Source organism: Hipposideros armiger, unplaced genomic scaffold, assembly GCF_001890085.2.
Source record: "Hipposideros armiger isolate ML-2016 unplaced genomic scaffold, ASM189008v1 scaffold_518, whole genome shotgun sequence".
NCBI lineage: Eukaryota > Metazoa > Chordata > Mammalia > Chiroptera > Hipposideridae > Hipposideros > Hipposideros armiger.
The window spans coordinates 912,772-939,893 of NW_017731868.1; the positions used below are offsets into that span (position 1 = coordinate 912,772).

General features: G+C 46.6%; 3 protein-coding genes across 4 annotated transcripts in view; 2 read left to right on the top strand and 1 right to left on the bottom strand.

Annotated features, from left to right (window-relative positions):
* Positions 1 to 5,442: 5,442 nt before the first annotated feature.
* HSD17B10 (hydroxysteroid 17-beta dehydrogenase 10) lies at positions 5,443 to 7,782 on the top strand. Of its 2 annotated transcripts, none has more exons than XM_019668157.1 (6): positions 5,443 to 5,551; positions 5,900 to 6,064; positions 6,641 to 6,805; positions 6,933 to 7,061; positions 7,143 to 7,251; positions 7,449 to 7,782. In XM_019668157.1, the coding sequence occupies exons 1-6, from the start codon at positions 5,525 to 5,527 to the stop codon at positions 7,637 to 7,639; spliced, it is 786 nt and encodes a 261-aa protein (XP_019523702.1). In that variant the 5' UTR covers positions 5,443 to 5,524; the 3' UTR covers positions 7,640 to 7,782. The 2 variants fall into 2 exon arrangements, with proteins under 2 accessions (XP_019523702.1, XP_019523704.1); XM_019668159.1 differs by lacking the exon at positions 5,443 to 5,551 and adding an exon at positions 5,580 to 5,773.
* Positions 7,783 to 7,940: 158 nt separating this feature from the next.
* Positions 7,941 to 22,845, bottom strand: RIBC1 (RIB43A domain with coiled-coils 1). The gene is made up of 8 exons (XM_019668156.1): positions 22,669 to 22,845; positions 22,231 to 22,345; positions 16,620 to 16,736; positions 14,885 to 14,966; positions 14,330 to 14,680; positions 9,101 to 9,219; positions 8,289 to 8,695; positions 7,941 to 8,175 (listed from the first exon to the last, which is right to left on the bottom strand). Exons 3-8 carry the CDS (start codon positions 16,734 to 16,736, stop codon positions 8,118 to 8,120), a joined length of 1,134 nt encoding a protein of 377 aa, XP_019523701.1. The 5' UTR covers positions 22,231 to 22,345; positions 22,669 to 22,845; the 3' UTR covers positions 7,941 to 8,117.
* Positions 22,846 to 22,999: 154 nt separating this feature from the next.
* SMC1A (structural maintenance of chromosomes 1A) overlaps positions 23,000 to 27,122 on the top strand; it is a 37,919-nt gene continuing 33,796 nt past the window's right edge. Inside the window, exon 1 of the mRNA XM_019668143.1 lies at positions 23,000 to 23,190. Within this exon, the coding sequence (XP_019523688.1) occupies positions 23,082 to 23,190 (109 nt within the window). The 5' untranslated portion in view covers positions 23,000 to 23,081. The remainder of the gene's footprint in view (positions 23,191 to 27,122) is intronic.

Here is a 27,122-nt window from a genome sequence, read left to right on the forward strand (position 1 = left end):
TCCACCAAATGATGCATGTTTATTGCAATGTCACACATATGCATTCATCCACTCAGCAAACGCTGCCATCTGTTCTGTGCCAGGCCCTGTATGGGGCACCAAGGATACGGAGATCAGAATAGATCCAGATCTCTTGGGAGGTAAATATTGGTTCAGAGCTCTGGGAGTCTGAGGAGGGGCATCTCACCGTCCTGGAGGTTATCTGTGGGGTAGGATTTTCAGAGTTAGCAAATAAAATTAGAGGATGCCCACTCGGATATGAATTTAGATAAATAACTAATAATTTTAGTTAATAACAAATAATTTTCGTTGTAGTGTGTCCCAAATATTGCATGGGAGATACTCATACTAAAAAGTATTTGTTGTTTATCTGAAATTCAAATTTAATTACTGAGCATCCTGTATTTCATCTGGCAGCACTACTGTGCATTGTTGCTGGAAAGTACAGTTTTATATAGGCTGAAGTCAGTCAGCAGCTGCAGATTATGGAGAGCCCTAAAAGGGACAGGGAACCACTGAAAGGGTTTAAAGCTCAACTTAAAATGTGAGTTTTAGGAAAAGGTTTTTCCTGGCTTCTTGGAGTTCCTTTCAAGAGAGACAGCGGTGGGCTCTGACCAGTCGCAATAGTATGATAAGAGATTTTGTATGCAGATAAGAAGAAGATAGGAGAGAGGCTGTACCGATTCAAGAAGTATGTAGGACTTAAATCAATAGTATTTGGCAGTTGATCAGATGGAGTGAAGAGGGTATCAGCCCCAGGGGCTGGCTTGGGTATCTGGGAAGATGGTATTGCTACCAACTGAGATAGAGTAGGTTTAGGGGGCAATGATTGAGTTTAGTTTAGCACCTGTGTTGGAGGTGCCTAAGGGCCATCTGGTGTAGGGGTGAGCAAATGATTGGCTACCTCGTTCTGAAGTTCAGTGGAGAGGTGAGCTGGAGGTAGAGATTGGGAAGTCCTCAGCAGAGAAGTCGTATTGAAACCAGAAGATGGATGAGCTCCCCCGAAAAGGGGCACAAGACAAAGAACCCAGGGAGGAGACCAAGAAGGAACAGTCAGGGAAGTAGGAGGAACCAGGAGAGTGAGGTGTCATGGAAGCCAAGGGGGATTTCTAGGAGGAGGAAGTCATCAACCATGTCAAATGCAGCCAGGAAGTTCTGATTACACAAAGGCTGAACAAGCCACTGATTTGGGCAATGCGAAAGTCATCACACAGGCTCATTCAGATGTCAGGCCCATTAATTCAAATGGTAAACACTCAACTAGCTTGTGTCCTCAGCACACCTCTCAGAGGCTCGCCGGTCATTCTCATGTCCTATACACTGCTTCAGAGTTTAAACCATTACTATGAATTGTGCCCCAACTCACTCGGAAATTACAGGCACGCATTTGGATGCTCTTAATACTCATCATTTGAGGTCCTTTATGCAATCAATAGTTGCCAACGTCACCTGTGAGCCAGCCAGAGCTCTGTCTTTGCAGGGGTAACTGCAAACACCCAGAAAGGTTAAATGGGTTATCTTGTTGTGTTTTTTTTATCTTCCAGGAGTGAAGACCACCTTTGTTGTTCTCTCATCTCCTGGTAGGCCTGGGGATTGTGAGTGTTGGGGACTGCTGGATGTTTGCTGGTTCTGGTGTCCCTGGCATGCCCCTTGCTCACCTCTGGCCCTCATACACCTAAACTGATGAATAGCCATTGCATGCAAAAGTTAAGCTCGGTTGATCAGTTCCCTATTTTCTAATGATTCTGAGACAGAAGTGTGAACAATAAAGAGAAAGGGATGCTCAAAGACACAAATCCCCAAGGAAGTGGGAGGGGCTCATTGGGAAGGGCAAGCCCTAAACAGGACCTCTCTTCTCTGAGACCCAAGGAAAGGATAGTGTGGCTGGCTAGAAAGAATGTTGGAGGTGACAAAAGAAGAAGCATTCGCTTAAGAGCCTCTGTTTGCTCTAAACACAGGCATTCTTAACCCAGGGTCCACAGCCCCTTTGGAGTGTGCAGTGAGAATTTAAGGAACCCATGGACTTGGAATGGGGAGGAGGATTGCATCTTTATTTTCAGTATCACTAACAGAAATGTAGCATGTCCTTCTAGGGGTTGTGGGCAACAAACTACAGTAGTATTATCAGTACCTGTGGCTTTGTCACCAATGGAAATCAGATTTTCATAGCTTATCATGTTTGTTGCAGATCTCTCAAATAACATCACTCTTTTGAAATCATGGTAGTCACTAGACCTGTTGATAGGACTTGGTATTTGATGTATTGATAAAGAAGCACATATATTACTACATAACAGTTTTGTTTCTTTTTATTTTGGTAATTGTATTTCTTTTGTAGTCCTATTTATCTTATGCATGCATTAGTCTGGGAAAGGGTTCTTTAGACTTCGCCAGACTGCCAGAGGTGTCCATAGCATAAAAAATGCTAAGAGGCACTGCTCCAAAGAGTAACAGTAGCTACCCTTTACATAGCTCTTGCTAAAAGCCAGGTAACTGTTCAAAGTACCTCTTTTTCTTATGTAGTGGTTAACTCATTTATTCCTAACAACCCTAGAAGGTAGGTGCTTTGATTATACCCATTTTACAGAAGAGAAAACTGAGGCACAACAGTTAAGTACCTCGCCCAAGATCATTCAGCTAGTAAATGATGAAGCTGAGATTTAAACCCAGACCTTCTGGCTTCAGAGTCTTTGCTGAATTGTCAAGGACTTGAATTGGTAGACTGCCAAGGGGCAAATGGGTTGAGGGTATGGCAAGAATGGGTAAAGAGAGAGGAGGAATAAGAGAGGGTCTACTCTGGACAAAAGAAAAGTAAGAAGAGGCCACTAGGCAGGATGAAAATGGAAAGGCTCACAGAACAACAGGGTTCAAGGAGATAAAAGTAATGATAGAGGTGAGGAGACCCAGGATGACAGGGAGAACATGGTCAGAGTGAGAGATGGTGGTGAGTAGATGCTGGGGAGAACGGGGGAGTCATTCCAGGCCATGACAAGGTTAAATAATGTGGCCTAGATGGAGGTGGCTAAAGTAGAGAGGAGGTGAAGGTCCCCTAAGTTGAGTAGATGAAGGAATCATGAAGCTGAGCCTGCAAATTCTCCCAAGATTGATTGGTTTGTTGATTGATTGACTGATTGATTCATTCATTCATTCATTTGTATTGTCTAGTACATGCTAGGCAGTGTTCTTGGCATTGGGTAGCCAAGAGGTGAACCAGCATGGCAAGATTCTGCTGCCATTGGCTTACTTTCTAACAGGGGAAGAACTGCACAAACACCCACACAAGCAGGCCAGATTAGATAACGCTCAAAAGCCTTTAAGCACAATTCCATAATGCCAAAATTGCTGAAAGGCATAAGGTTGTTTTTTCATACTTTGGAGCCCAAACTCATTAGGCGACCAAACCTGACCTGAGGTAGTGTGAGGCTATTTATAATCTTGATTCACACTTAGTGTGAATTTTCATACTTTTCACTCTAGAAATATTAATGTTTAATTATAAGTGATGCTCAAGATTTTTCCCCAGTAGTTATGTAACGTAGAGTACATGCAGTATATAGAGTTATGTAATATTGAGTATATGTCTTCCTTTCTAAACTTGAAAAAATTCTGAATTCCGAAACAAATCTGGCCCTAAGGTTGGAAAAAAAGACTATGGACCTGTAAGTGCTTTGCAGAGAATTCAGATATGCAATGTGTTGGTTTGCAAACTTGCTCCCATGCGCAGAGGGCAAGGAGAGATGGAAAAAAGAGGCAGACCATTCCAGATTGGTAGGTGGCAGGTTTAATAAGCAAGAGAACTTACATATGAGGCTTGTCTTGGGTGGCCACAAGACGAGCCCATATCCACATTCGCCCATCAGAATTTTAAAAGTTTATATAGAGGCCTTGAATGGGTTCAGTCACATATACTATCCAGATGGTCTCAGCACCACCTTACTCTCTCAAGGCTGTGTCCTTCCTTAAAAGAGCTCTAGCTGTGGAATGGTGGGCAGAGCATACATTCTAAGCAGAGTCGGGTGTGAGGAGGCATTGATTGCTTGGGTCCAGCTGGCGGGTAAACTGGTGGTCACATTCTCTTGATGACCTCCTCCAACACAATGGGATAGTAACTAGATGGCTACAGCTTGAGTGGTCAGGAAGGGGAGGTGACATTTAAGATTAGTTCTGAATAATAGATAGATAGATAGATAGATAGATAGATAGATAGATAGATGTTATGCAAAGATCAGGGGAAGAGCATTCCAAGCAGAGGGAACAGCTAATGCAAAGATGAACACAAAGAGGCCATTGTGGCTGGAGCATATTGGGCCCCGTGAGGAGGGCTATAAATTGCTGGAAGGACTTCATGTAGTTAGAAAGGTTGTGAATCTAGTACTAAACCCTTCAATGAACATGGTGTAGTGGCCATGTGTGTGGTAGTTTTCAACAATCAGGAGGCCCAGAGGGAAGTCTTCCTGAGTGAGAAAGCACATGGGGAGATGCTTCAGATAGAGGAAACAGAGACAGAAAGCCGAATGGGGGTGAAAATGTAGAGTAAGATTTATGGCCTGAAGACCTTGGTTTGTGGAGAAGTATAGAAGGAAGTCAGATTAGGTAGATTAGGTGGGCTCAAGATTCTAATTGGGGTGCTGGTTGAAAGGTGTTCTTGGATGACCAAAGACCTGAGTCTTAAATGACAGCCTCTGGTTGAGGTCCAATTTGCAATGCGTGATCTGTGCTTTTGGGTTTAAAGACATTAGACACAGAGGATAGTAGCAACGGTTGCACTTTTGGTTGTAAAGTTGTAAAGTTGAACAAAGGTTGAAAGGATAAAAGATGTTTTTGCTTTTCTGTGTATGCCTCTCCCGGCTTGTGTTTTTCAGCAGCTCTTTCTCCAAATGTCTGCCTCCTAGCTTCTCCACATCCATATCTCTGTGATCTGGCCTGGCATCTGTTCCTCTCACTCTCTTCCTCAACATATTTCTATCTATATGGCTCTCAGAATCTCCATCTTTGGATATCAATGTCTGTGTCCCAGAATCTGTTTCTCTGTCCTCTTCTGTCTGTGTCTGTGCTGTAATCTCTTTTCCAACTGAACTGTGCCCTCCTGGAAAGCATGAACCCTTTATTATTCCTCTGGATATCTCCAGTGTCCCGCACAAAGCCCAGCATATAAGTGTCTCTCAGACATGTTTATACTTGAATAAAGGCTTTTTCTGAGGAGAGGAACACTCTCTCAATCTCCTGTCTCTACCCCCACCCCCACCCCCACGGAGCTAGCCTCCTGCCCCCGAGACAGCTAGAGAGTCGGACGGAGGATGTGGTGCTATTGTGCTGCCGCTCTTAGGTTCTTCGGCAGCTGAAACAACTCTCTCAGAGCACTTAGCCGCTGCCTAGCCCTCTCGGCAGGGAACCCAGGCTGCCCGCACCCGCGCTGCTCACGCGCGGAGCACCGCCCCCCTTCGCCGAGCCCGCCCACCACGCGGCTTTGCCTCGGCCAATCAGCGTGCATCAGCAGCCCTGCCTTTGCAGAGGACTGCGTAAGATGGCTGCGGTGTGTAGGACCGTGAAGGTATACCGGCCCTCGCCCCTGCGGCTTGCCCTGCTGCACTGGCTGCGACGGCGCAGCAGTGGACCTAGAGGGAAGAGATCGGTGTTGGGAGAAAGGGCCACGCATATCCAGGCCTGGTATTGCGGTGGTGGGGCTCGGGAGGTGAAGGTCAACTCTGCACTTCACGTGTGTGGAGGGTGACTGGATGGCTGTCCGGGGATGAGAAACCTAGCGACCGCATTGGTAAGGAGAGGAAGCACACCTAGGTATCACCTCAAGGGTGACCGGGAGCCTCTCTCGCAGATGCTTGGAGAACAGGCAGATGAAAGTGGCTGCACAGCGCTGTAGCCTTTGACCGTTCTTTCACAGGACCTGGTCGCCGTAATAACTGGCGGAGGCTCGGGCTTAGGCCTTGCCACAGCAGAGCGACTGGTGAGGCAGGGGGCCAGTGTTGTGCTTCTGGACCTGCCCACCTCGGATGGGGAGGCCCAGGCCAAGAAGTTAGGGAAGAGCTGCGCCTTCACCCCAGCTGACGTAAGTGGGGTCACCTCACCTCTTCCAGGGTGTGCATGAAGTCGGGGACGCTGGCCTGGGAATCCGTGGGGCCCCCTCCCATAGGGTGCTGTTTATGTGAGCAGTGGACCCAACTTCTTTTCCCTTCACAACAGTGGGGATGGGGATTGGACACGTCAGAATCTTCTGGAGGCGGTATGTGTAGTTTAGCAGTGCATGTGGTGCCCTGTAGTTTTATATTTACGAAGTCAAAAAGCTTTTCATGAAACAAAGTACAGACAGTAAAGCTTGATAAAATCATCTTAGCAGGTAGGGGTACAAAACTAGTCTACCTTTATATCAATAATTCTCAAAACAGTGCTCTGACCCACAGCAATTGAGAATCTCTATGGGTATGTGAATTGAGGAAAAGAAGGTATAGATTTGAAAAATGTTTTGAAACACTGCTCTGTAGTACCTAACATTTTCAGCTTTACCCCACTCTCGTTTTCCCTTGGCCTCTCCCTTGATTACATAATTCTGCCCTCCGGTCGCATAGATTTAGTGCTGTGTGTGTGTGCTGGGAGATGAATACCTTCTCCACTTTTCCCTTCGAAGGTGACCTCAGAGAAGGACGTGCAAACAGCCCTGAGTCTAGCAAAAGAAAAGTTTGGCCGTGTGGATGTTGCAGTCAATTGTGCAGGCATTGCAATTGCCATCAAGACATACAACTCAAAAAGGAACCAGGCTCATACCTTGGAGGACTTCCAGCGAGTTCTCCATGTAAGGCCTTAGAGATTCTCCAGGGGTAGGAGTAAGAGGTCGCTGGCTGTGGGTGCCCCTCAAAGCTTTTAGGGGAAAAAAGCTGCCTCTGCCTCAGGTCCTAACCATGTCTCTACCGGTCCTCCAGGTGAATCTCCTAGGCACCTTCAATGTGATCCGTCTTGTGGCTGGTGAGATGAGCCAGAATGAACCAGACCAGGGAGGCCAACGTGGGGTCATCATCAACACTGCCAGCGTGGCTGCCTTTGAGGGCCAGGTGTGTGGGCAGGGCCAAGGCTTGTGTCTCCTCAGTGACTTGTTGGGGCTCTCCCACCTATGACCTCCACTCCTTCTCTAGGTTGGACAAGCTGCATACTCTGCTTCCAAGGGGGGCATAGTGGGCATGACACTGCCCATTGCTCGGGATCTGGCTCCCATGGGCATCCGGGTGATGACCATTGCTCCAGGTAGACATATCCCCTCCCTGCCACACCTGGGATTGGGTAGGATCCATGGGCAACTGTGAAGGGAAAGGATCTACCTCCTAAGCAGCAGCAGCCTTCTATCTCCAGGCTTAGGGAAGCACCACAAGTAGGGCTCAGGTGGCAGGACCAGGTAAACATGAAAGCAAGGGCAGGCCTCTGACTCTGGCTGTCTTGTCTAGGCCTATTTGGCACCCCGCTGCTGACCAGCCTCCCAGATAAAGTGCGCAACTTCCTGGCCAGCCAGGTGCCCTTCCCCAGACGACTGGGCGACCCTGCTGAGTATGCTCATCTGGTACAGGCCATCATTGAGAATCCATTCATCAATGGAGAGGTCATCCGGCTGGATGGGGCTATCCGCATGCAGCCTTGAAGGGAGAAGGCCGAGAAAACACATACTCCTCCACCCTTCCTTCCTCTGGCATACTGTACTCCAGCTTGGGAGGATGCCCAGTAGCCATTTTGTAACTGCCTACCAGTCACCCTCTGTGCCTAATAAAGTCTCTGTTTCTCACAGGGAGTGGGTAGTGCTGTGTTCTGGGGGAACTGGCATTGGGAAGAAAGGTGAAAGGGTGGAGACTGACAGGGCTGGATGCTCAGATCCCAGGGGTGGCGTGGGAAAGGCAGTAAATACCTCAAACCTTTTGTGTCCTATTACAACACGTGGCCTTGATTTTAGTGGATACCTTTATTACCTAGGGTCAAAGGTAGGGGTACTGGCTCAGCTCTCTCCCACTGGGGAATGGATTGGGGGAGGGGGTCTGCAGCATTTTCCTGATTCAGCCTCTGTGAGCTTGATGGGGAAGGGAGAGAGAACCATCCTGAGCTCAGCGGCTGCTGGTGTTGAACTGTTAGCGATATCTGGATATAGGTTGATTGTTGTAGATTATTGAATTCAGGTATCTCTCCCTGTGAAAGAAGTTCAGCAGCCTCAGCTGATGGGCTTTCCCTCTCTCCCTGACCCTCCCCATTCCTCCCTGCCTCCCTTGGCATTCATCCCTGCTGCCACCCCCAGAACTCACTGGGAATTGTGCTCTGAAGCCAGCAGTACATTGAAGGAGCCCAGCCCCCTCCGAAATTCAGCACACAGTAGCCTCTCCTGCTCTTCTAGCTCCATGGCTGCTTGGGCCAGGCACGTGGTCTGGCTTCCCCATTCGGCATCCTGTGCTTGTTGGGCCTGGTGCTGTGCCTTTTTTTCATTACATTGCATTTCCTGGGCTCGCGTAATGGCAGCTTGCTGCTTTGAAGTCACGCCTTTCCAGCAGCAGGCCAGGACCCGGTGGGGATTCACAGGGTTTCGGGCGACGTTGGGTTTCTCAGTCAGCATGTCATTCATGCTCTGGTTCTGGATCTTCACGAAGTTGGCCTCCTGTTTGGGCTGATGCTCATGGCGCTTTTGCTCAGCCAGCTCAGCTGCCTGGTGGGGCCCCTAAATATAAAGCCAACCTCAGGGAACTCTCACTCGCAGGGGAGGAGGAGACATGGCCTTCTTCTCCTCCAACTCAGGGAGAGAAGGAACAGAGATGTTGCGTGGCCCTTGAATGCCCTAAGGTGGAGGGGGGATGGGGCAGGAAACTTCCCTGCCCTCTGGAAGTCTGGGAGGCTGGGGAAGGGAGGACAATGTTCTATTCTCAAGTCATCCTGACTCTGGAGGTAGGGAATGGCACCTTCTGCCCTACGAGGGCAGAAGGTAAAGGGGCAAGTCCTCGGGTAGCTGAGATTGGCTGGTGTTGATTCAAGAAGGGTTGTGAGGGGAGAGATGTGGCTAAGGTGCCCCAGAACTTTGTTCAGGGGGTTGGGGAGAGCCCAGAGCACTGGATGACTCAGGCCATACCTTGGCTTTGTTGGTGTTGGCCATGGCAGACATCATGGCTGTGCGACAGGCATCCTCCCACCTGGAATTCTGGATGGCCCAAGTGTCCATGGATAGGCGCAGCTCATCATTGAGCTTATCTACACAGAGAAATATGACAAGGGCACCATACTAGCCTGCTTTCCCGGTTCACTCATTCAGCCATTTTGTTCAACAAGCTTTGTGGATATGTGTGTATGTATGTTTGGGAATGGGGGTGATGTCCTAATTGTAGGGATGGGGAAGGAGTTACTCTGTGGGACTGGGGATAGCCAAAGTGGCAGTAACAGATTTCTCAAGTGCCTAACTGAAAGAGGCCTCCATTAGAGCTGGGTCCCAATGCAGCTCTGTTGCTTCTGAGCTGCGTGACTTTGGGGAAATCATTTCATTTCTCTGAGCCTGACAGTCTAAGGGCCATGTGTTGGGTTCTGGGGAAACCACAGAAATAGATCATGTTCCTCAGAGAACTCCCTGTCTAGTGAGGAGGACAGAGCAAACATACGTCATCAAACTACAATGTGGTAAGGTCAATGAGATGTGTACAGGGTATTCATTATGAGAGCTATGAGAGCTTTGCATGGTGGGTGAGAGGAAGGCTTCCAGGAGGAGGTGATCCTTGACATACATGTTGCATATAGGCAGAAAGAGCAAAGAGCATTCCAGGTGCAACATGAGCAAAGGTGTTGACACTTATAAACCAGCTATACTGACTTTGCTGTTTCTAGAACATGCCAGATACTCCTGCTTCAGGGAGTTTCAATAGAGGTTATTCTTGGCTTATCTCACTTGCTTCCCTCAGATGTTTGCTCAGTTGTTACCATTTTAGTGAGGCTTTCTCTCTCCTACCTAAAATTGCAACCTTGCCTGCCTCCAACATTTATCCCCTTTCCCTGATTTTTCTCCCTAGCATTTGTCACCATCCAATATACTCCACATTTTAAATTGTTTTGTCTATTGCCCCTCTCTCTCGTCCCTAAAAGGTAACCTTTGTGAGAGCAGGGTTTTTGTCTGTTTTATTCACTACCATGCATTAGCACCTAGGTCAGAGCCTGTCACATAGTAGGTGCTCAATGAATTCATTTGAGCACCTACTATGAAGCATAAAATGCAAGTGGCTAGAGAGCTTTGCAGGGGTCAGACTAAGGCCAGAAACTTCACGTGAGGGTGGTGGGGAACATGGGAAGATTTTAAGCAAGGGGATGACACAGGTTTGCATTTTAGAAAGCTCCTTCTGGTGGGAGACAATGGAGGTAGGGAAGCCATCTTGGAGGCTATTGCAGCAGGCCAGTGGGGAGGGCTCAAACTAGGCCAGTGATGGAAAGGATGGAGGGGCAATATGTAGGAGGTTACATTAGCCGTACTTGATGGATCGAATGAGGGAGTAGGGGAGAGAGAAGATTCAGGGATGCTTCCCTGGGTCCTGGCTTAGTTAACCGGATGCATGGTGTGGCTACCACTGGAAGTAGAAGATACAGAATGAAGAGCAAGTTAGGGGACACTGATAAATTCTGTTTAGGAAGCTGGGTTGGAGGTGGTCAGCAGGCATCTGGATATTTGATTCTGCAGGTAGAGAGGCAACACAGAGGTGGTGACATGGTAGCTGAAACCAGAATGAGGGCTGAGGGCACCTGAGGTAAGTATGCAGCATAGGGGGAGCAGTGTGCTAGGGACAAAAATCTCAAGAAGGAAGGAGTAGAAGGAAGAGGAGCTCACAATGGGCAGACAGAGAAGGGTGGTCAGAGAGCTACAAGCAGAATGTGCTGTCACAGAAGTCACGGAGTAGAGAGGTAGGTTGAAGAAGGAAGAAATAACCAGAGTCAAGTGTAGCAAGCAAGGTCCAGTCAAGGAGAAGAGTAAACAGAGCCTCTTAGACCTGATAACACCAAGGGCATTGGTGATTTTAGTGAGTAGCGAGGGTGAAGTAGTGTGGGGAGAAATGAGATCCCAGGGGGTTGAGGTGTGACTGAAAAGTTAGGAAGAAAAGACAGCAAGTGGAAGCAGATATTTCAAAAAAGTATGGTTGTGAAGGAAAACAGCTCGCTCCCAGGATCTAGGAATCACAGGGTGGAGGGAGGCTTTTGTTCCTTTAAGATGGGTCAGCCGTAAGCGTGTTTGCAGCCTGCACAGAAGGAGCCAATGGAAGGGGAAGTCCTGAGAACACAGGGGAGAGGACACTGGGGGGCAGGGCATGGAGAATGGGGCCCAGAGCACAGGCAGAAGGCTTGGCTTTGAAGAGGCATAAGGACGGGGACTTCAGAGGCTGGAGGGCTGGGGGTGGGGAGAAGAGACAATAGGGGCCTGCGGCTTCATTTCACTCTTCACAGCAACCTGGAGAGGAAAGGCTCAGCCCCCGTTTTTTCAGATGGGAACACAGAGCTGAGAGGTGAAGTAAAATACCCAAGGTTACACAGCTGGCAAGTAGCAGGTTGGGATTGAACCCAGGGATCTGGAGGAATCAGCCCATGCTCCTTCCATCACACTACACTGACTGTCACTCAGCATAGCGCTGTCCCCCGCTCTGCCTTCTCATACGCCTGCCTGCTGCCATCGGGCAGCTGGCCCCAGGGTGCCGCTGCAACTGCTCTGACAAATCCAGTACACAGGGCTCTGTTCCTGTCTGGGCTGCTCCAGGGCATTTGGCATTCTTAATGACTCCCTCTCTGAAACTCCCCTCTGGGCCTCCGAGTCCCCACTTTCTCATGGAGACCGAGAAGGAAAGTAAGGAGTAGTGGTCAAGAGCACAGGCTCTGCTGCCAGCCTGCCTGAGTTCACTTCCGGCTTCCATCACCCACTAGCTATATGAGTTTGTGCAAGTTATTTAACATCCCTGTTCTTCAGTTTCCTCTGCTGAAAGTAGGGATAATACTTGTATTTGCCTCATAGGGCTGTTGTGATGATTAAATGAGTTACATACATGGGAGAAAGCATAGTATGTGGTACACAGTACGTGCTCAATAAAGGTTCGCTATTATTATGATTATGATTATTATTTTATGCATCTTTGTCCTACCTCACTGATTCCTTCTCAGTCTTTATTATGGGCTCCTTTTCCTGTACTCATTCATTTACTCAAGATACATTCATTGAGCATCTACTATGTACCAGGCCCTGTGTAAGTCACCGGGGTTGTAGTGGTTAACGAGACAGCTTTGGTCTTTGTCTTGCATCATTTGCTCACCTTTTCCCCAGGCTCTAGGCTTAGCATTCTGCTCATTCGCACACCCCCTCCCCACTGCCATGGCCCCCAGATCTCTCCCTGTAGCCCAGACTGGCCCTGGAACTTCAGGATCATATAGCTACACAGCTTCCTGTAAGCCACCTCCCCTTGGCTGCACTAGTCTTCTACCTGATCTCCTTGCCTCTAGCCTTCCCCCTCTAATCCAACCTCGACAGTGGCTGACAGAGTTATTTGTCTAAAACAAATCATGTGACTCCAATGCTCAAAACCCTCCGGTGGCTCCTACCTCACTTAGTAAAAATTCAAGTCCTCGCCATGGCCCATAAGGCCTACCTGATCTGGCCCCGCTCACCTCTCTGATGTCACTTCCTACCATTCTTCCCCTCACTCACTTTACTGCAGCTCCTCTGGCCCCACTGCTATTCCTCAGATATTCCAGACACCCTTTCTCCTGCCTCAGGGCTTTTGCACTAGCTATTTCCTCTATCTGGACAGCCCTTGCCTCAGATAGCTGCACTGCTCACTTCCTCATCTTCAGATCTGTATTTAAATGTTGTGTCAGTGAGATTTTTCTTATTTAAAATTGCAACTGTGTGCCCTCCTCCCAAAGTCCCCATATCCCCTTTTGTGCTTTATTTTTCTCCCTAGCAATTATCTCAACCACCTTAAATATTTCACTATTTTATCCTGTTTATTATCTGTCTGTCCCCATTAGAGTGTGAACTCCATGCCAGCAAGGATTTTTCTGTTTTGTTCACTGTGTAGGGCACAAAGTAGGTAGCTTAATATTTGCTGAATATTGAAATGGTCTTTTCACTCTGCTTAAAACTCTTAAGTGGTTACCCACTGCCTACACAATTCCTTAGTTTGGTGGAAAAGGTTCTTGCCTGTTTTCTCTTCCTCCAAGCTCTCAACCTTGGGCTGTGCTGACAGTAAACTGTTTGTGTATCCTAAACCCTTAGACCATTCATAGCCCTGGTGCTGTTCCTCTTGCTACCCCGTCTGCCTAGAAGGGCCTTTTCTTGTTCCCTCTCCTCATCCTGGCAAAATTGTACCCAATTTTTCAAAACTGGTTCCTGATAGCTGACCTGTGCCACCCTCCTACCCTGCCTCTCTTTTCCTTGTAAGAAGTGACCACTCCATGTTCCCTCCATGTCCTATATGCACTTCTATGACAGTACCTGTCAGAGTAACTAGCAGTGTTAAAGCAGAAATGTTTGCTGATGAATGACTTCTGCATGTATGTTTTCCTCTTATTCTAAGCTGATTTTGTGGAAGGCATAGTTCTGTGGGCTTCTGGAGGGCAGGGCACCTGTCTTGTTTACTTTGGTCTTCAACTGTTCATTCAACAGTGATTTACTGAGCTCCTCACACTGTGGCAGGCAATGTACTAGGCCACTGGGATACAGGGGTGGAAATGAGAGATGTCATTCATCTTTAGTGAGCTGACATTTTGGGGATGAAGACTGACAGTCCATAAATACTTGCAGAGTTAGTTACATCTATGATAAGTGGTACAACAGAACAGAGTTCTATAATAGGGGCGGTTTGAAAGGTGAGCAGTGTGGGTAGATATGAGATGATCCTTGCCCTTGAAGGGCTTACTCTAATGGAGGATGTGGCCACAGATAATGTCCTAGTAATAGTAGCTGCTGGTTATTGAGCACTGATGCTGTGCTTCACATACAGAATCTCATTTCATTCTCATACAAGCTCTATGTGGTTTGGATTATCATCCCCGTATTAAAGATGAGGAAACTGAAGCACAGAGAGGAAAATGCATTTGTCCAAACATGCTGGGTAAGTGGCAGAGCTATTAGGTCTGTCGTCACTGTGGTAATGGAATGCCGGGCTGATAGAGGACCAATGGCTACAGTGTCAGTGACTGAAGGAAGCCAGGGAGGGAGGCTGGGGTCTGCTCAGTCTCTCAGCAGAAGTCCTATGAGTAATCGGACCTCCCCCTACAGTTGTGGTCTCCTGCATGCTGTACCCCACTCAGGACAACTCCCTGCCTGGGGGCCCCAGCGGTTTACCTATATACTGCTTATAAGCCTTGGCTTGCTCTTGCTCTAGCCTCTGTTTCTCCAGGTTGTACATGAACTGCTCCTGCTGCATTCTCAGGTACGCGGCCCTGTACGCGTCGTCAACAGAGAAGTATGGCAGGCTGGCTGGCCAGTAGCAGGGACCATAATCACCGGCATGGGTTGGAAACTGCTTCCAGAGTTGGTCTGGATTCCAAAGGTCAAATTCATTCTTGTTTTTGAGCTGCTGCTGCTGCTTCTGCTCCCGAAACTCTTGGACTTTTTTGGCCAGGCGACGTGTCCGTTCTGCCTCTTCTTTCTCTAGCATCTGGGCTACCACACCATATTGCACCTGGCTGGTACCTTGGGGTGGTAGGCAGGGACATGAAGAAGGCCCCCCAGGAGGGACAGAGCCCACTCAGCACGGCCTGTGCTCCTGAGGCCTATCTGGTTTGTCCCACCACACTCCGGGCCTTAGGCCCGCCTCTGAGGCAGAACTGCCTTACCTCAGCCCACTCAGGCCCTTACACTATCCTCCTTGGCTGGCCTCTGGCCTTATGCTTTTACCGTAAGCTGCTTCCCTGTTCTGCTCTGCTGCCTTCCAAAGCTTCTTCTCTTCCACCTGGTTATTCAGGGCTGCCACATCAACCTGGTCGCAAAGAAATGAGCTAAATTGGGGGATGGAGGTGAGCAGCAGCAGGCCTTGACTGCTCTTAACACAATCTGTTCAGCATTTACCTGCTTCAAAATCACCCTGTAGATCCCCAGTACCTACTGGATAACGTTCCACCATCTCAGTGTGGTTTGTAAGCCCCTCGATGGTCTAGCCTCTGCCTTGTTCTCCAGCCTCATCTCCATACCCTCCTCCCCTGCCCCACTCCCAGGAGCTCTGTGCTTATAGTTCTCCCAACATCTTAGGTGTTTTGGACGGACAGCCTTTGCTCCAGCTGCTCCCTCCACTTGGAATACTCTTTTCTCCCCTTTACCCAAATAACTTTCATCCCTCAAGGCCAGCTCAGGCTTCGCTTTCCTGAGTCCTCTGGCAGGTGCTAATCCCACAGGATCTAGGACCCACCGTCCACAATATATTGAAGTTTGCCTCTATCGATGATCTCCTCCACCAGACTGTGAGCCCATTAAGGGCAGAGGCTAGGCCTTAGCTTTGTCTCCCTACTGTGCAACCCAGTGCTTGGCACAGACAAAGCCCTAGGAAATGCTTGCCAACTGGATCTCAATCACACCACTCATCCCTCAGCCAACAACTCACTTCTGTCAGGTACTCTGCTCTGGTTTCCAGAGCCACCACCATGTGTTAATACTCACCTCAACACTTCCGTTAGCTTCATTTTACCAAGGAGGAGCTTGGAGCTCAGAGAAGACAGGTGATTTAGCCAAAGCCACACATCTAATAAACAGCAGACCTGGCCCTTGAGCACAGGTATGGGGTATTTTCCGGAATACCATGCTGCATCCTCCCACTATGCAACCACCCAGCAATCTATTTATATATATATATATATATATATATATATATATATATATATATATATATATATATATATATATATACCAATTTTTCGAAATTAGTTTCAGGTGTATAAAACAGTGCAGTAGTTATACTTTTTACCCCTCACAGAGTGACAATCCCCCTCCCCCAATCCACCACCCCACTCCCCCCCATATTATACATATCTATTACAATTCCTTTGACTCCACTCCCACACTGTACTCCACATCCCGTGACTATATATATATATATATTCAATTATAGTTGACATACAATATTATTCAACATCAGCTTCAGGTGTACAGTGCAAGCAGTCAAGCCTCTATACCGTGCAATCTATTTTTCTTAAACTATCAATATTTTCTTTGATTATAATTCATTTAAAATATTTCAAAATAGTGCAAAGGGTATATAGTTTAGTGAAAGGTCAGTGTCCCTCCCTCTTCGGTTCCTCAGCCCGGTTAACAGTTTCTTAGGTAGCCTTCCAGAGAGAGTGTAGGCATACGCAATACCAAATATCCTTTATACTTCTTTTGGCTCCATGTTCCTTGTCTCTCGAGAACCAGGCCACTTGGCTAAAGAGTCAGCTGTCATCAACTCCTCTTCCCCTGAAGCCCCAGCCTCCTTCCCAGACCCTTCCCACCACTGGGGGTGAGTGCCTTCTCCCCCTCTCCTTTTCCAGCCCTAGGGCCTACCCGAATCAGGGAGGTGCTGTACCAGGCACTGCTATGTTCCTCTCCAGGTGCAAGAGTGAGGTGGCTCTTGGTTCCAAGAAAGTTCCCACTGCCCACTTACCCCTAAGACTCGATCCCGCACATTGAAGATTCGGCTCAGTCGCTCCTTTTCTCGATTTCGTCTAGCTTCAATGGCTGCTGCCTCCTTAGGATCTGGGGGCAGGTTCAGCTTAAACATCTGAAACAAGGGGGAGGTGGGATGGCCCACCAGCGCTACACTCCTATTCCCATTCCTTTGTCCCCACAGTCTCTCACGAGTTATTGATTCCTACTAATTTTACTTCCTGATATATTTCATATTTGTGTCATCCAGCTCTGCTGTCACCACCCTAATTCAGGCCTCACAATCTGGTGCCAGACAATATTCTCAGAAGCATCAGCACCCGCCCCTGCCCCGTGTTCCCCTCTTTATTTTTTCCTCTACACTGGCTACCAGAGTGATCCTTCTAAAAGCAAATCTGACCATGGTGCCCCTCAGCTTAAAACGTTTAAATGGCTCCCCAGTGTTTCCAAGATAAAGCCTACCCCCTCTGCTAGATGTGTAAGGGTCTCCATGATCTGATCCCTGTTCACCTTACCAAGCCTCAAACTCACAGCACTCTCCCTTTCACATTATACTTTATTCAGTTTTTTCCCATTTCAGTAACTGGTGCCACCATTCTCCCTTTATTTGTATTACTTACTCTATAGTCAAATGAAAGGCTAGAGGGCTTAGAATTTGCTTGTGTTCCTTCATGTTGTGGGAAGTCCACTTTTGGCATGTGAGCCAGCCAAAGACACTTTTGCAAACATAAATCTGATCATGTCTCTCACCCTCTTAAAACCCTCTACTGGCTTCCACTGCCCTTAGAATCAGATCCAAAGTCCTAACCGTGGGCTTTCAAGATCCGGTCCCTGCACATCTTTCGAGTTCATCTCATGTGGCTGGCTCCCTTGCTTACAGTGCTCCAGGCACACTGGCTTCCCATCAAGTCCTCCAATAAAACAACTGTTCCCACCTCGGCCTTTATACACTGCAGTTCTTTTGTTTGAAATACCATTCCTCAACTCCTCTTATAGCTAGTTCCAGTCTTTTTTTTTTAAACCATTTTGTAACTGTGAAATATTAGAATATACAAGGTGTGATCAAACAATACGGTGAATGTTTAAATTAAAAAAAATTATTACAGTAAAAGACACATTGCCATTAATCTCCCTCAAAATACTCCCCCTTGCTTTGAACACACTTATCCCATCATTCTTGCCACTTTCTGAAGCAGTTCTGGAAGTCCTCTTTCGTGAGTGTCTCTACTTCATCCTCCATCTTGACAATGCTCCCTGTCATATACCGTATTTCCCCATGTATAAGATGCACCTTTTTTTCCGAAAAATGTGGGGTCTAAAAACTGGGTGCATCATATACAGTGGTTGTAGACTTTTGACAGTGATGAAGAGTTGTATGATTTTTTTTTTGTTTTGCTTTTTAATTCTTTTTTTTCTTTTTTCTTTTTTATTGTGAAATACATGTTTTAGCATGTTTCAGCTATACAACACAGTGTAATAGTTATACTTTTTACCCCTCGAAGTGACAACCCCTCTCCCCCAATCTGCTGCCCCACTTCCCCCCCCAATATCATACATGTCTATTACAATTCCATTGACTCCACTCCCACACTATACTCCACATCCCATGACTATATATATACATATATATATATATATATTCACTTAGAGTTGACATACAATATTATACAACATCAGCTTCAGTTGTACAGTGCAGTGATCAAGCCTCTACCCCCTCCATGATGCGGTCTCCCTAGCAAGACATGTGACCATCTGACACGCTACAAAATATTTACAACATTATTAATTATATTCCTCAAAATGTCTTTCATATCCCTGTGGCAATATTGTAGTTAACTATTAGGAGTTGTATGAATTTTATGATGAATAAAACTTGAGTTCAATAACTTAATGTAATATATTTTTTTTTCAAATTTCAGGCCCCCAAATTAAGGTGCATCTTATACATGGGAGTGTCTTATACATGGGGAAATACGGTATCGCTACTGGTATGGCAATTTCTGTCAAAAAGAAACATTCCGGTGTGTTCTCATCCACCTTACTTACTGGATCTGGCACCATGCAACTTCTGGCTCTTCCCCAAAGTGAAAATGACCATGAAAGGAAAATGTTTTGAATCGATTCAGGACATCGAGGCAGCCACGACAGTGCAACTAGACACTCCCGAAAGAGGACTTCCAGAACTGGTTCAGAAAGTGGCAAGAATGATGGGATAAGTGTGTTCGAAGCAAGGGGGTGTATTTTGAGGGAGATTAATGGCAATGTGTCTTTTACTGTAATAAATCTTTTAAATTTAAACATTCACCGTATTGTTTGATCATACCTTGTATTTGTGGAGTTCTTTCTGTCAGACACTCCATTAAGCTCTGGGAGACATCAAGGAGTGTAAGTGATAAAAATCTGAGTCCTTGTGGAGGTTACTTTCTAGTGGGGGAAGATATACAATAAAGAGTACATTAAATAGTTTATAAGATGATGATAAGTGCTATGGGAAAAAATATAGAATGGGATAAGGGGAACTGAAAGTGCCAAGGAAATGGGGGAGGGGATGCAATTTTAAATATCGAAGTCAAGGGAGGCATAACTGAGAAGGTAATATTTGAGTGAATACTTGAAGGTGAGGGAGTCACCTATGCAGATATCTAGGAGAAAAGCACTCCAAGCAGAGGGAACAGCAAGTGCTAAGGCCTTAAGGTGGACATGAGGGGCACACATTCAAGGGAACAGTGGGTGGCAAGTGTGTGAGTGAAGGAGGTAGGTAGGAAATGACATTAGAGAGATAACAGAGGGGCCAGCACATGTAGGACTTTGCATACCACTGTAAGGGCTGTGGCTTTTACTCAGAGAAATGGGCAGCCATTGGAGGGTTTTGAGCGGTGGGAGTGATGTGTTCTGCCTTTGATTTCTGAAGGATCACTCTGGCTGCTGTGTTAAGAATAGACTGGAGGCAGGAGAGGCAAGGCTAGAAGCAGGGAGACCAGACAGGAGGGTATAGCAGTTGTCCAGGCAAGAGATGATGGTGACTCACACCAGGTTGGTAACAGCAGAGGTGGTGAGAAGTGGTTAGATTCCGAAGGCAGAGCCGACAGGACTTCCTGATGGATTGGATGTGTGGTGTGAGCGCAGTATCAAGAATAACTTCAAGGGGGTGTCCAGTTAGCTCAGGTGGTTAGAGCGCAGGCCCATAACACCAGGGTTGCCGGTTCGATTCCCACATGGGCCAAGGAGCTGCGCCCTCCACAACTAGATTAAAGACCACTACTTGACTTGGAGCTGATGGGTCCTGGAAAAACACACTGTTCCCCAATAAAATTTCTTAAAAAAAAAAAGAATAACTTCAAGGATTTGGGCATCAGCAATCAGAGAGATGGACTTATTATCAAGAGTCTGTGGGGGCAGATGGGATGTATGGGATCGGGGGAGGGTCAAGAGATCAGCTTTGGACTGTTGAGTTTGAGAGGTCTATTAGATATCCATTGATCACATACAAATGGTTTGATGCACTTTATTATTGTTCAAAAAGATTTGCTGCTCCTGTCTATGGGAGGATTATACATCCTTATCTCATTGCCCTCAAGGTTAGCCATGACATCTGCTTTGCTCTGTCCAGTGTGAGAATTGACATGTGCCATTCCTAAGCAGAACTAAGAGCTGTCAGGTGATAGCCACTTTTTACTCTCTGCTATGAGACTGGCGATGTCCCAGGTAAGGGCTGCTCCTTCAGCTTAGGTCCTGGAATCATGACACAGAGCAGAGATGCAGCCAACCCACAATGGACAAGGAGGAGTGAGAAACAAGTTTTTGTTTTTATAAGCTGCAGAGATTTGGGGGATGTTTATAACCTTAGCATCATTTAGCCAATCCTGACTGATACAAAGGTATTTAAAGCTATAAGGCTATAAGAGATCTCTAAGGGAGTGCATGTAGATGGATAACAATGTCCCAGGGGGAGACAAGGAGAGGAGGAGCTAGCACTGGAGGCTGAGGAGTGGCCGGAGAGGTGGGAGAAAAACCAGGAGAGTCAGAGAAGCCAAGTGAAGAAAGTGCTTTTGGGAAGAGGGAGTAAGCAACTGACGATAGGTTAAGAGGAGGACTGAGAACTGATTTACTAACATGAGGATTGCTGATGACTGACAAGAACATTTTTGGTGGAGTTGTGGGGCCGAAAGCCTGACTGAAGTGGGTTCAACAGAGACTAGGACTCTGTGGCACAAACTCAGTTTATTTTTTTTAATTGCAAGAGAAAAAGAGGGAGGAGGAGCCTGTAGATTAAAAGAGACATGTATACAGGTAGGAAAGTTTCTCTAGCCTATACCTAGGAGTGGAAGTGCTGGATCATAACACTTAAAGCGTATTTAACTTTACAAGATAATGCTAACTTGTTTTCCAAGGAGACGGTACCAGTTTATGCCTTTACTATAGTGTATAAAGATTCCAGGCACTCCACATCTTCACCAACACTTCTTATTGCAAACTTTTTTATTTTTGCCAATTTGTGGGTATTAAATTATAATTACCGATTTTAATTGGAGTTTTCCATATTGCTAATGAAGTTGTACATCTTTTCATGTGTGTTTTGACCATTTTTGTTTACTCTCCTGTGAAGTGCCCATTCATATCTTTAAAAAAAAAAGTCAGGTTGTTTTTCTTATTTTAGGAGTTCCGTATGCATTCTACACACTAGCCATTTCTTGGTTTATATGTGGCAAACATCTTCAATTTGTGTCTGGTCTTTTCACTTTATTATTATTTGATAATAGTTTTTATTATTTAATAAATCCCTTGAGGTCATAAAGATATTCTCCTGTATATCCTTCTAAAATTCTAAAGTTTGCCTTTCTCATTTAAGTTTTTAATCCATTTGGAATTGTATTTTGTATGTAGTATGAGAGGTAGTGATTCAGTTTGATTCTTCACCCCAAGCTCCATCTCATCTTTTAAAATGAAACAATAGTTCCCATCAGATTGCTGCCCTTTGGCCATTTTACTCCTCAGCCTGATTGTGACTGTTTCTCCCAGTTGAACTTCACATATGGCTCTTCTCTACAAGATTCCATCAATCAAACTTTCTCACTTTCCTGGACTTGTCCTGAGACTTTAAGACTCTTTTCAGCCTCCAGACATCATTTTAAAAATAGTTACAGGAATGGCTATGGCAACCACCAGACCCTTTTCATGTCTAAGTCTAAGCACCAACCCCAGCCTGTTCATTCCATTTGTCACCACAATATAAGGTCACTGAAAGGGAAGATTCAGCAGACATTTTAAGCTTCTTGGACTGCTAAGGCCATGGCCTTAGTAATGAGATGGTATAAGGTGATATGGGGATGAGGGGAGGGATTGGGAACAGAGAGGGGAAAGGGACAGAGTGAAGGGGTAGAGAAGGAAAAAGGGGGGCAACGGGGCGGTTGATGGGTGTGGAGGACAGAGAACAGAGACAAAAGAGGAACGGGGGAAGCAACGGATTTGGGGCATTGGGGGATGGAGAGGAGGGAATGGTATGGAGGTGAGGCAGGAAGCGAGAGATAGATGAAGCGGGGAGAAGCGAAGGATAAAGGTGGAGAACGCTGGTTTAGGGACCCTGACTCCTAAGAGTTCACACAAAATACCTTTCTCAGTAAGGAGTCCCAATTTTGAAGCTCCTAGGTGGGGTCTGGGTTCAAATAGCCAACAAGTGGCTCAGGTCCAAGACTGTTCTTGGGCTACAGCGTCCGTCTCTAAACTCTGCTTGGAGGAAAAGGAGGGAAGCAGGGGATAGGGGCAGTATCTCTGGCCATAGCTTTCCCCGCCCTTTCCCTGTGGCTCCAGAGTACTCTCTTAACCCTTCACACCCCATCCCCCTTCACACTCCATCCCCCCTCTAACCCCACCCCACTCCGCCTCTAACCCCGACCCATAGAAGATCTGAGCCCACCTAACACCGAATCCTCCCGCGGGCCCCTCCTTCCCGTACAGCCTTTGGCTCCCCGCTCCCCAGGGTCCTTCCAATTCCCCGCTCTGCTATAGTCTGAGCCTTCTGGCCTGTCAGGCTAAAGCCGAGCTCCCACCTGCCTCTTGCCCTGCAGGGCATAACCCTGCAGTGACTTTTGACTTGTCTTAGCAAGCGTGAACTGTGCTTCTTCGGATCCCAAAAGCTGTTCCGTCTACGGCACCGCTGCCTCTGCAGTTCGCTCGGCAGTGGTGGCGGTCTGCGTTGCCAGGCAACAAGAAAGGGGGGCGGGCCCAAACGCTTGTCGTAAGCTAGCGCCTTGGCAACGGATCAACAAACCTCAGCGCCGGCCGGAAGTCCCCGCCCCTAGCTCCTGCCCGCCCCGGAAGCCGGAAGTCCCGTTCGACCTGCACTTATTCTCGCGAGGTTTAAGATTCGCCCGGCTTGCACTGCGGTGTTTCCCGCGCAGGCTACCCCAGTTCCTCGGCGCACGGCGCGGCCATTCGTACCGCTGTCGGCGCCGCTGCCGTCATGGGTTTCCTGAAACTGATTGAGATCGAGAACTTTAAGTCGTACAAGGGTCGACAGATTATCGGACCATTTCAGAGGTTCACCGCCATCATTGGACCCAATGGCTCTGGTAAGATAAACCCGGATGCGGCCCTGCACACGTCCCGGACCCCCTATCCGGCAGCAGAGTAGTACAGCCCAGCCCGTGCCACTTGAAATGTCGCGAACCCTAACAGGTTCCTTGCTGCTCCTCAGCGGGGAAGCCCAAACCAGCTCTCCCTGTTCGGGATCGCTGACTCGATCCTCTTCCCCAGGTGTCAGTTGGCCGCTTTTTGCGCGGCCCCCGCCCCGGCCTGAGTGGTACGACCCGTATTGTATATATTCCCCCGCCCTCTGCCCCCTCCCGCCAAAAGTGGCGGTCCCGAGCCCACTGCCAAGCTAGCTGGATTCCCCGCCTTGTAAGAACCCTCCGGAAGATGTGGGACTGCTGGTAGCCCTTCCGTGGCCTCCGGTCCCAAACGGTACACTTACCCGTCCCGCCTCGCATTGGTATGCTCCAGTTTCTCCATTTTTTTTTAACTCTTCTTCGGAGGCGGCACTTTTGAATTTGAGATTCAGCGCTCGCGTCTCGACCCTCCACCCCGTCCCCATTTTAGAGGTGGGGATGTCTCGAACTCGCCCCTTTGCTACCACTGAAACCGTTAAAAATTCAGAACTTAGAACTTAACTCGTTCACCAAATTTATTGAATGCTTACTGTTTTATAAGGAGTTATTCAAGGTGCTCTGGAAATAACGGAAAATAGAATAAGCCTTGCTCCCAGGGAACTTACATTCTAGAGGAGAAAGACAATAATAAAGGAGAAAATAAAATATTTTTCGGTTGTGATAACGGCTATGCAGGAAATAACACAGGTTGATGTGATAGAGTGACTTGCATGGTGTCTTTAGAAAGAGTGGTCAGTAGTTAATGCTGTATTGTATATTTGAGAGTTGCTAAGAGAATAGATCTTAAAAGTTTTCATCACAAGGAAACAATTGTAACTGTGTGAGGTGATGGATGTTAACGAAACATTGTGATAATTTTGCAATTTATAAAAATATGGAATCATTGTTATACACCTGAAACTAGTATGTTATGTCAGAATGGCTCAGTGGAACTGGGAAAAAAAGGAAAGGGGGACTAGGTAAGGCCTCTATTTCATATCTTAACTCCCCATCACTATATGATACACCATGGATTCCTCCCATCTACCCCCACAAGGGTTTGTTTTGAATCCTGCTGTGCTTCTCCCCAGAGTTGTTGTAGCTAAATCATTTCCTAGCCTGAGGGGGGCTGCCCTTGCTGCAGTAGCTCTAAATGACAGCCTTGCCTGGAGTCTTGCCTGGGTCTGGCACGGTAGAGCAGGGTTTCTCAACAGCGGCCTTATTCACATTTCCAGCGAGATAATTCTCTATCACGGGGTGGGTCCTGCGTGTTGTAGGATGTTTAGCGGCATCCTTGGCTTCTACCCACTAGATGACAGCACCCCTACCCCCCCAGGTGTGACAACCAAAAATGTCTCCAAACATTACCACATATCCCCTGAAAGGGGGAGGGAAATCACTTCCCCTCCCAGCTTGGTTTGAGAACCATTAGCCTAGAAGGCTAATGCTTGGGGGGGGGGTCCCCACTCCAGTGTTTTAGGATTTTGGTGTGGTGTAAAGAGGCAGGATGCACCTCTTGGCATTAGCCCCCCTCATCATATAGTCCCCTCAGCTGCTCCAGAAAGGCTAAGGCTCTTGGTCTGACTGCCACCCCCCACCCCCACCCCGCATTCTTCAATGCCTACCTCCACAAAACATTCCTTGATTCCCCTCAGTGAATTGCGCTTCTCCTCTGGCACACAGGAGACACTGGAAACACTTTAACATTTGTCTTCATCTGTCTTGTATTCATGGCATATGTTTTTTTGTTTCTTCATCACTGGTCTATGAGTACCCCAAAGAAGACAGTCCTTAAACTTGATCACTGTTCAGCTCATAATACATGTTATAACAATGTTTACAATATTGAATGACTGTGAGTAGGGAGGCCTTTGGTTGTGAGATATTCTTCCTGTTCCTGGAGAGCACGGGACAAGCCCAAAGATTGGAAACAGGTGCCTAAAAGACTGACTCCTGGTCTGCATGATGTGCTAGTCCTGCTGTGATGAGAGAGACAGCTGAGTCTAGAACTGTTGTTAGGATAGGGCTACCGTTTATTGAGCACCTACTGTGTGTCAAGTACTTTATTTATAGGGACCTTTTACATTTAAATTCTCACAGTGACCCTAGGAGGGAGATCCCATTATCCTTGTTTTATATTTGAGGAGACTGAGGCACAAAGAGTTGTGATCACTTGCACGCTGATTCTCAGAGTTAGGATCAGAACCCATGTCTGTTATACTTTAAAGCCTTTGCTCCTGCCACTCTAACAGAGAACTATGGGCCAAGCATTGTTTTAGATATTTTACCTACGAGTCATGCTTTTTCACATTTTCCAGGTGAGGGAATAGAAGGTCAGCTAGGAAGTAGTGAAACTAAGGTTACAACCTGGTCTATTGGACTAGACCCTGAGCTCTCAATCTCTGTCTTGTACTGCCTCCATGGAAGGACCTGGGCTACCATTTTTATAGCTGGGTAGATAGGTGTTGGAAATCAGGTCCTCAGTTCACTGTCATATAACATGGTTGGGGAGAATCTTGAGATAGAATTTATAGAGAGATTAAACTGTTCCCCACCCCCAATCCCAGTCTAAACTTTTTAAAATGTTTTTTTTCCCAGAGTCTAAAATGAAGAAAGTAAAAACTGTGACTCTTAATGTTAAAAATTTTATTTATCTGAATAGCTAATAAATGCACATGGTATAAAATTCAAAAAAATCCCAAAGGGTACACAGTTAAAAGAAGACTCCATTTCTTCCCTGGCTTGTTACCTGCTGTTACACTGTTTACATTTTCATGTATTTTTTCCTATGCATTTCCCTCTCCCCAAGTTTTTAATAGGAAAATTTTCAAACATACATGTGTGTTTTGGTTAATCATTTGCAAGTAAATTGTAAAATTAATGACATTTCACCCCTAAGGGATTCAGCATTCCTCTCCTAAAATCATTTCTCCTGTGTTACCAATATACCATTATCACACCTAAGAAAATTAATTTCCTCATGTCATCAATCATCCAGCTTATATTCACGCTTCCCTAATTGCTCCTCAAAATGTCTTTTTGGGTTGTTTTTTTTTGGGGGGGAACCAGAATCCAATCAGAGTTCGTATACTGCCTTTGCTTATGTCCCAATAATCTCGTGTGTTCTGGAATGGTTCTCCCAACCTTTCTTTTAAGACACTGAGTTTTTGAAAAGCCCAGACCAGTTGTCTTATAGAACATCTCGCATTCTGTGTTTGTCTTTTAAGATTTCCTCATGGTGTCATTTACCATGTTTCTCTAGCTGCTGTCAACTTGAAAGGCGGTCTAAAGGCTTGTTTAACTTCAGGTTAGATTTTGGCACGATAACTTCATAGATTATGCTGTGTGCTTCATATTGTATCACAATAGGAATATGCCTTTTTTAAAAAAAACGTGATAAAATACACATAACATAAAATTTACCATCCTCACGACTTTTAAGTGTGCAGTTCAGTAGTGTTAAGTATATTCACATTGCGGTGCAACCGATCTTCTGAATTTTTCCTCTTGCAAAACTGAAACTATACCTATTAACTCCCCATTTTCCCCTTCCCTCAGCCCTTTTTTAGAAAACAAACTTGGTTGAGATCAAACTGTATTGGGTTTTGTATCTTGCTTGTTTATCCTATTGTGGGCATTTTCCCATTTCATTAAAGGTTGCAGAACAGCCTATTCTGGGAATATATCGTTTCATTAGAAGGGGCTCTAGTTTTTGGCTGCTGTAAGTAATAACTGCAAAGGAACTATTTTTCTAAGCCTTTGACCCAGGGCTTTGGTTGGCCCCAGTCTTGATGAGGGCAGAGCAATATTTTCTCCTCCCATGAGTCTGAGCACTGAGTCCTCTCAATGTTTCCTTT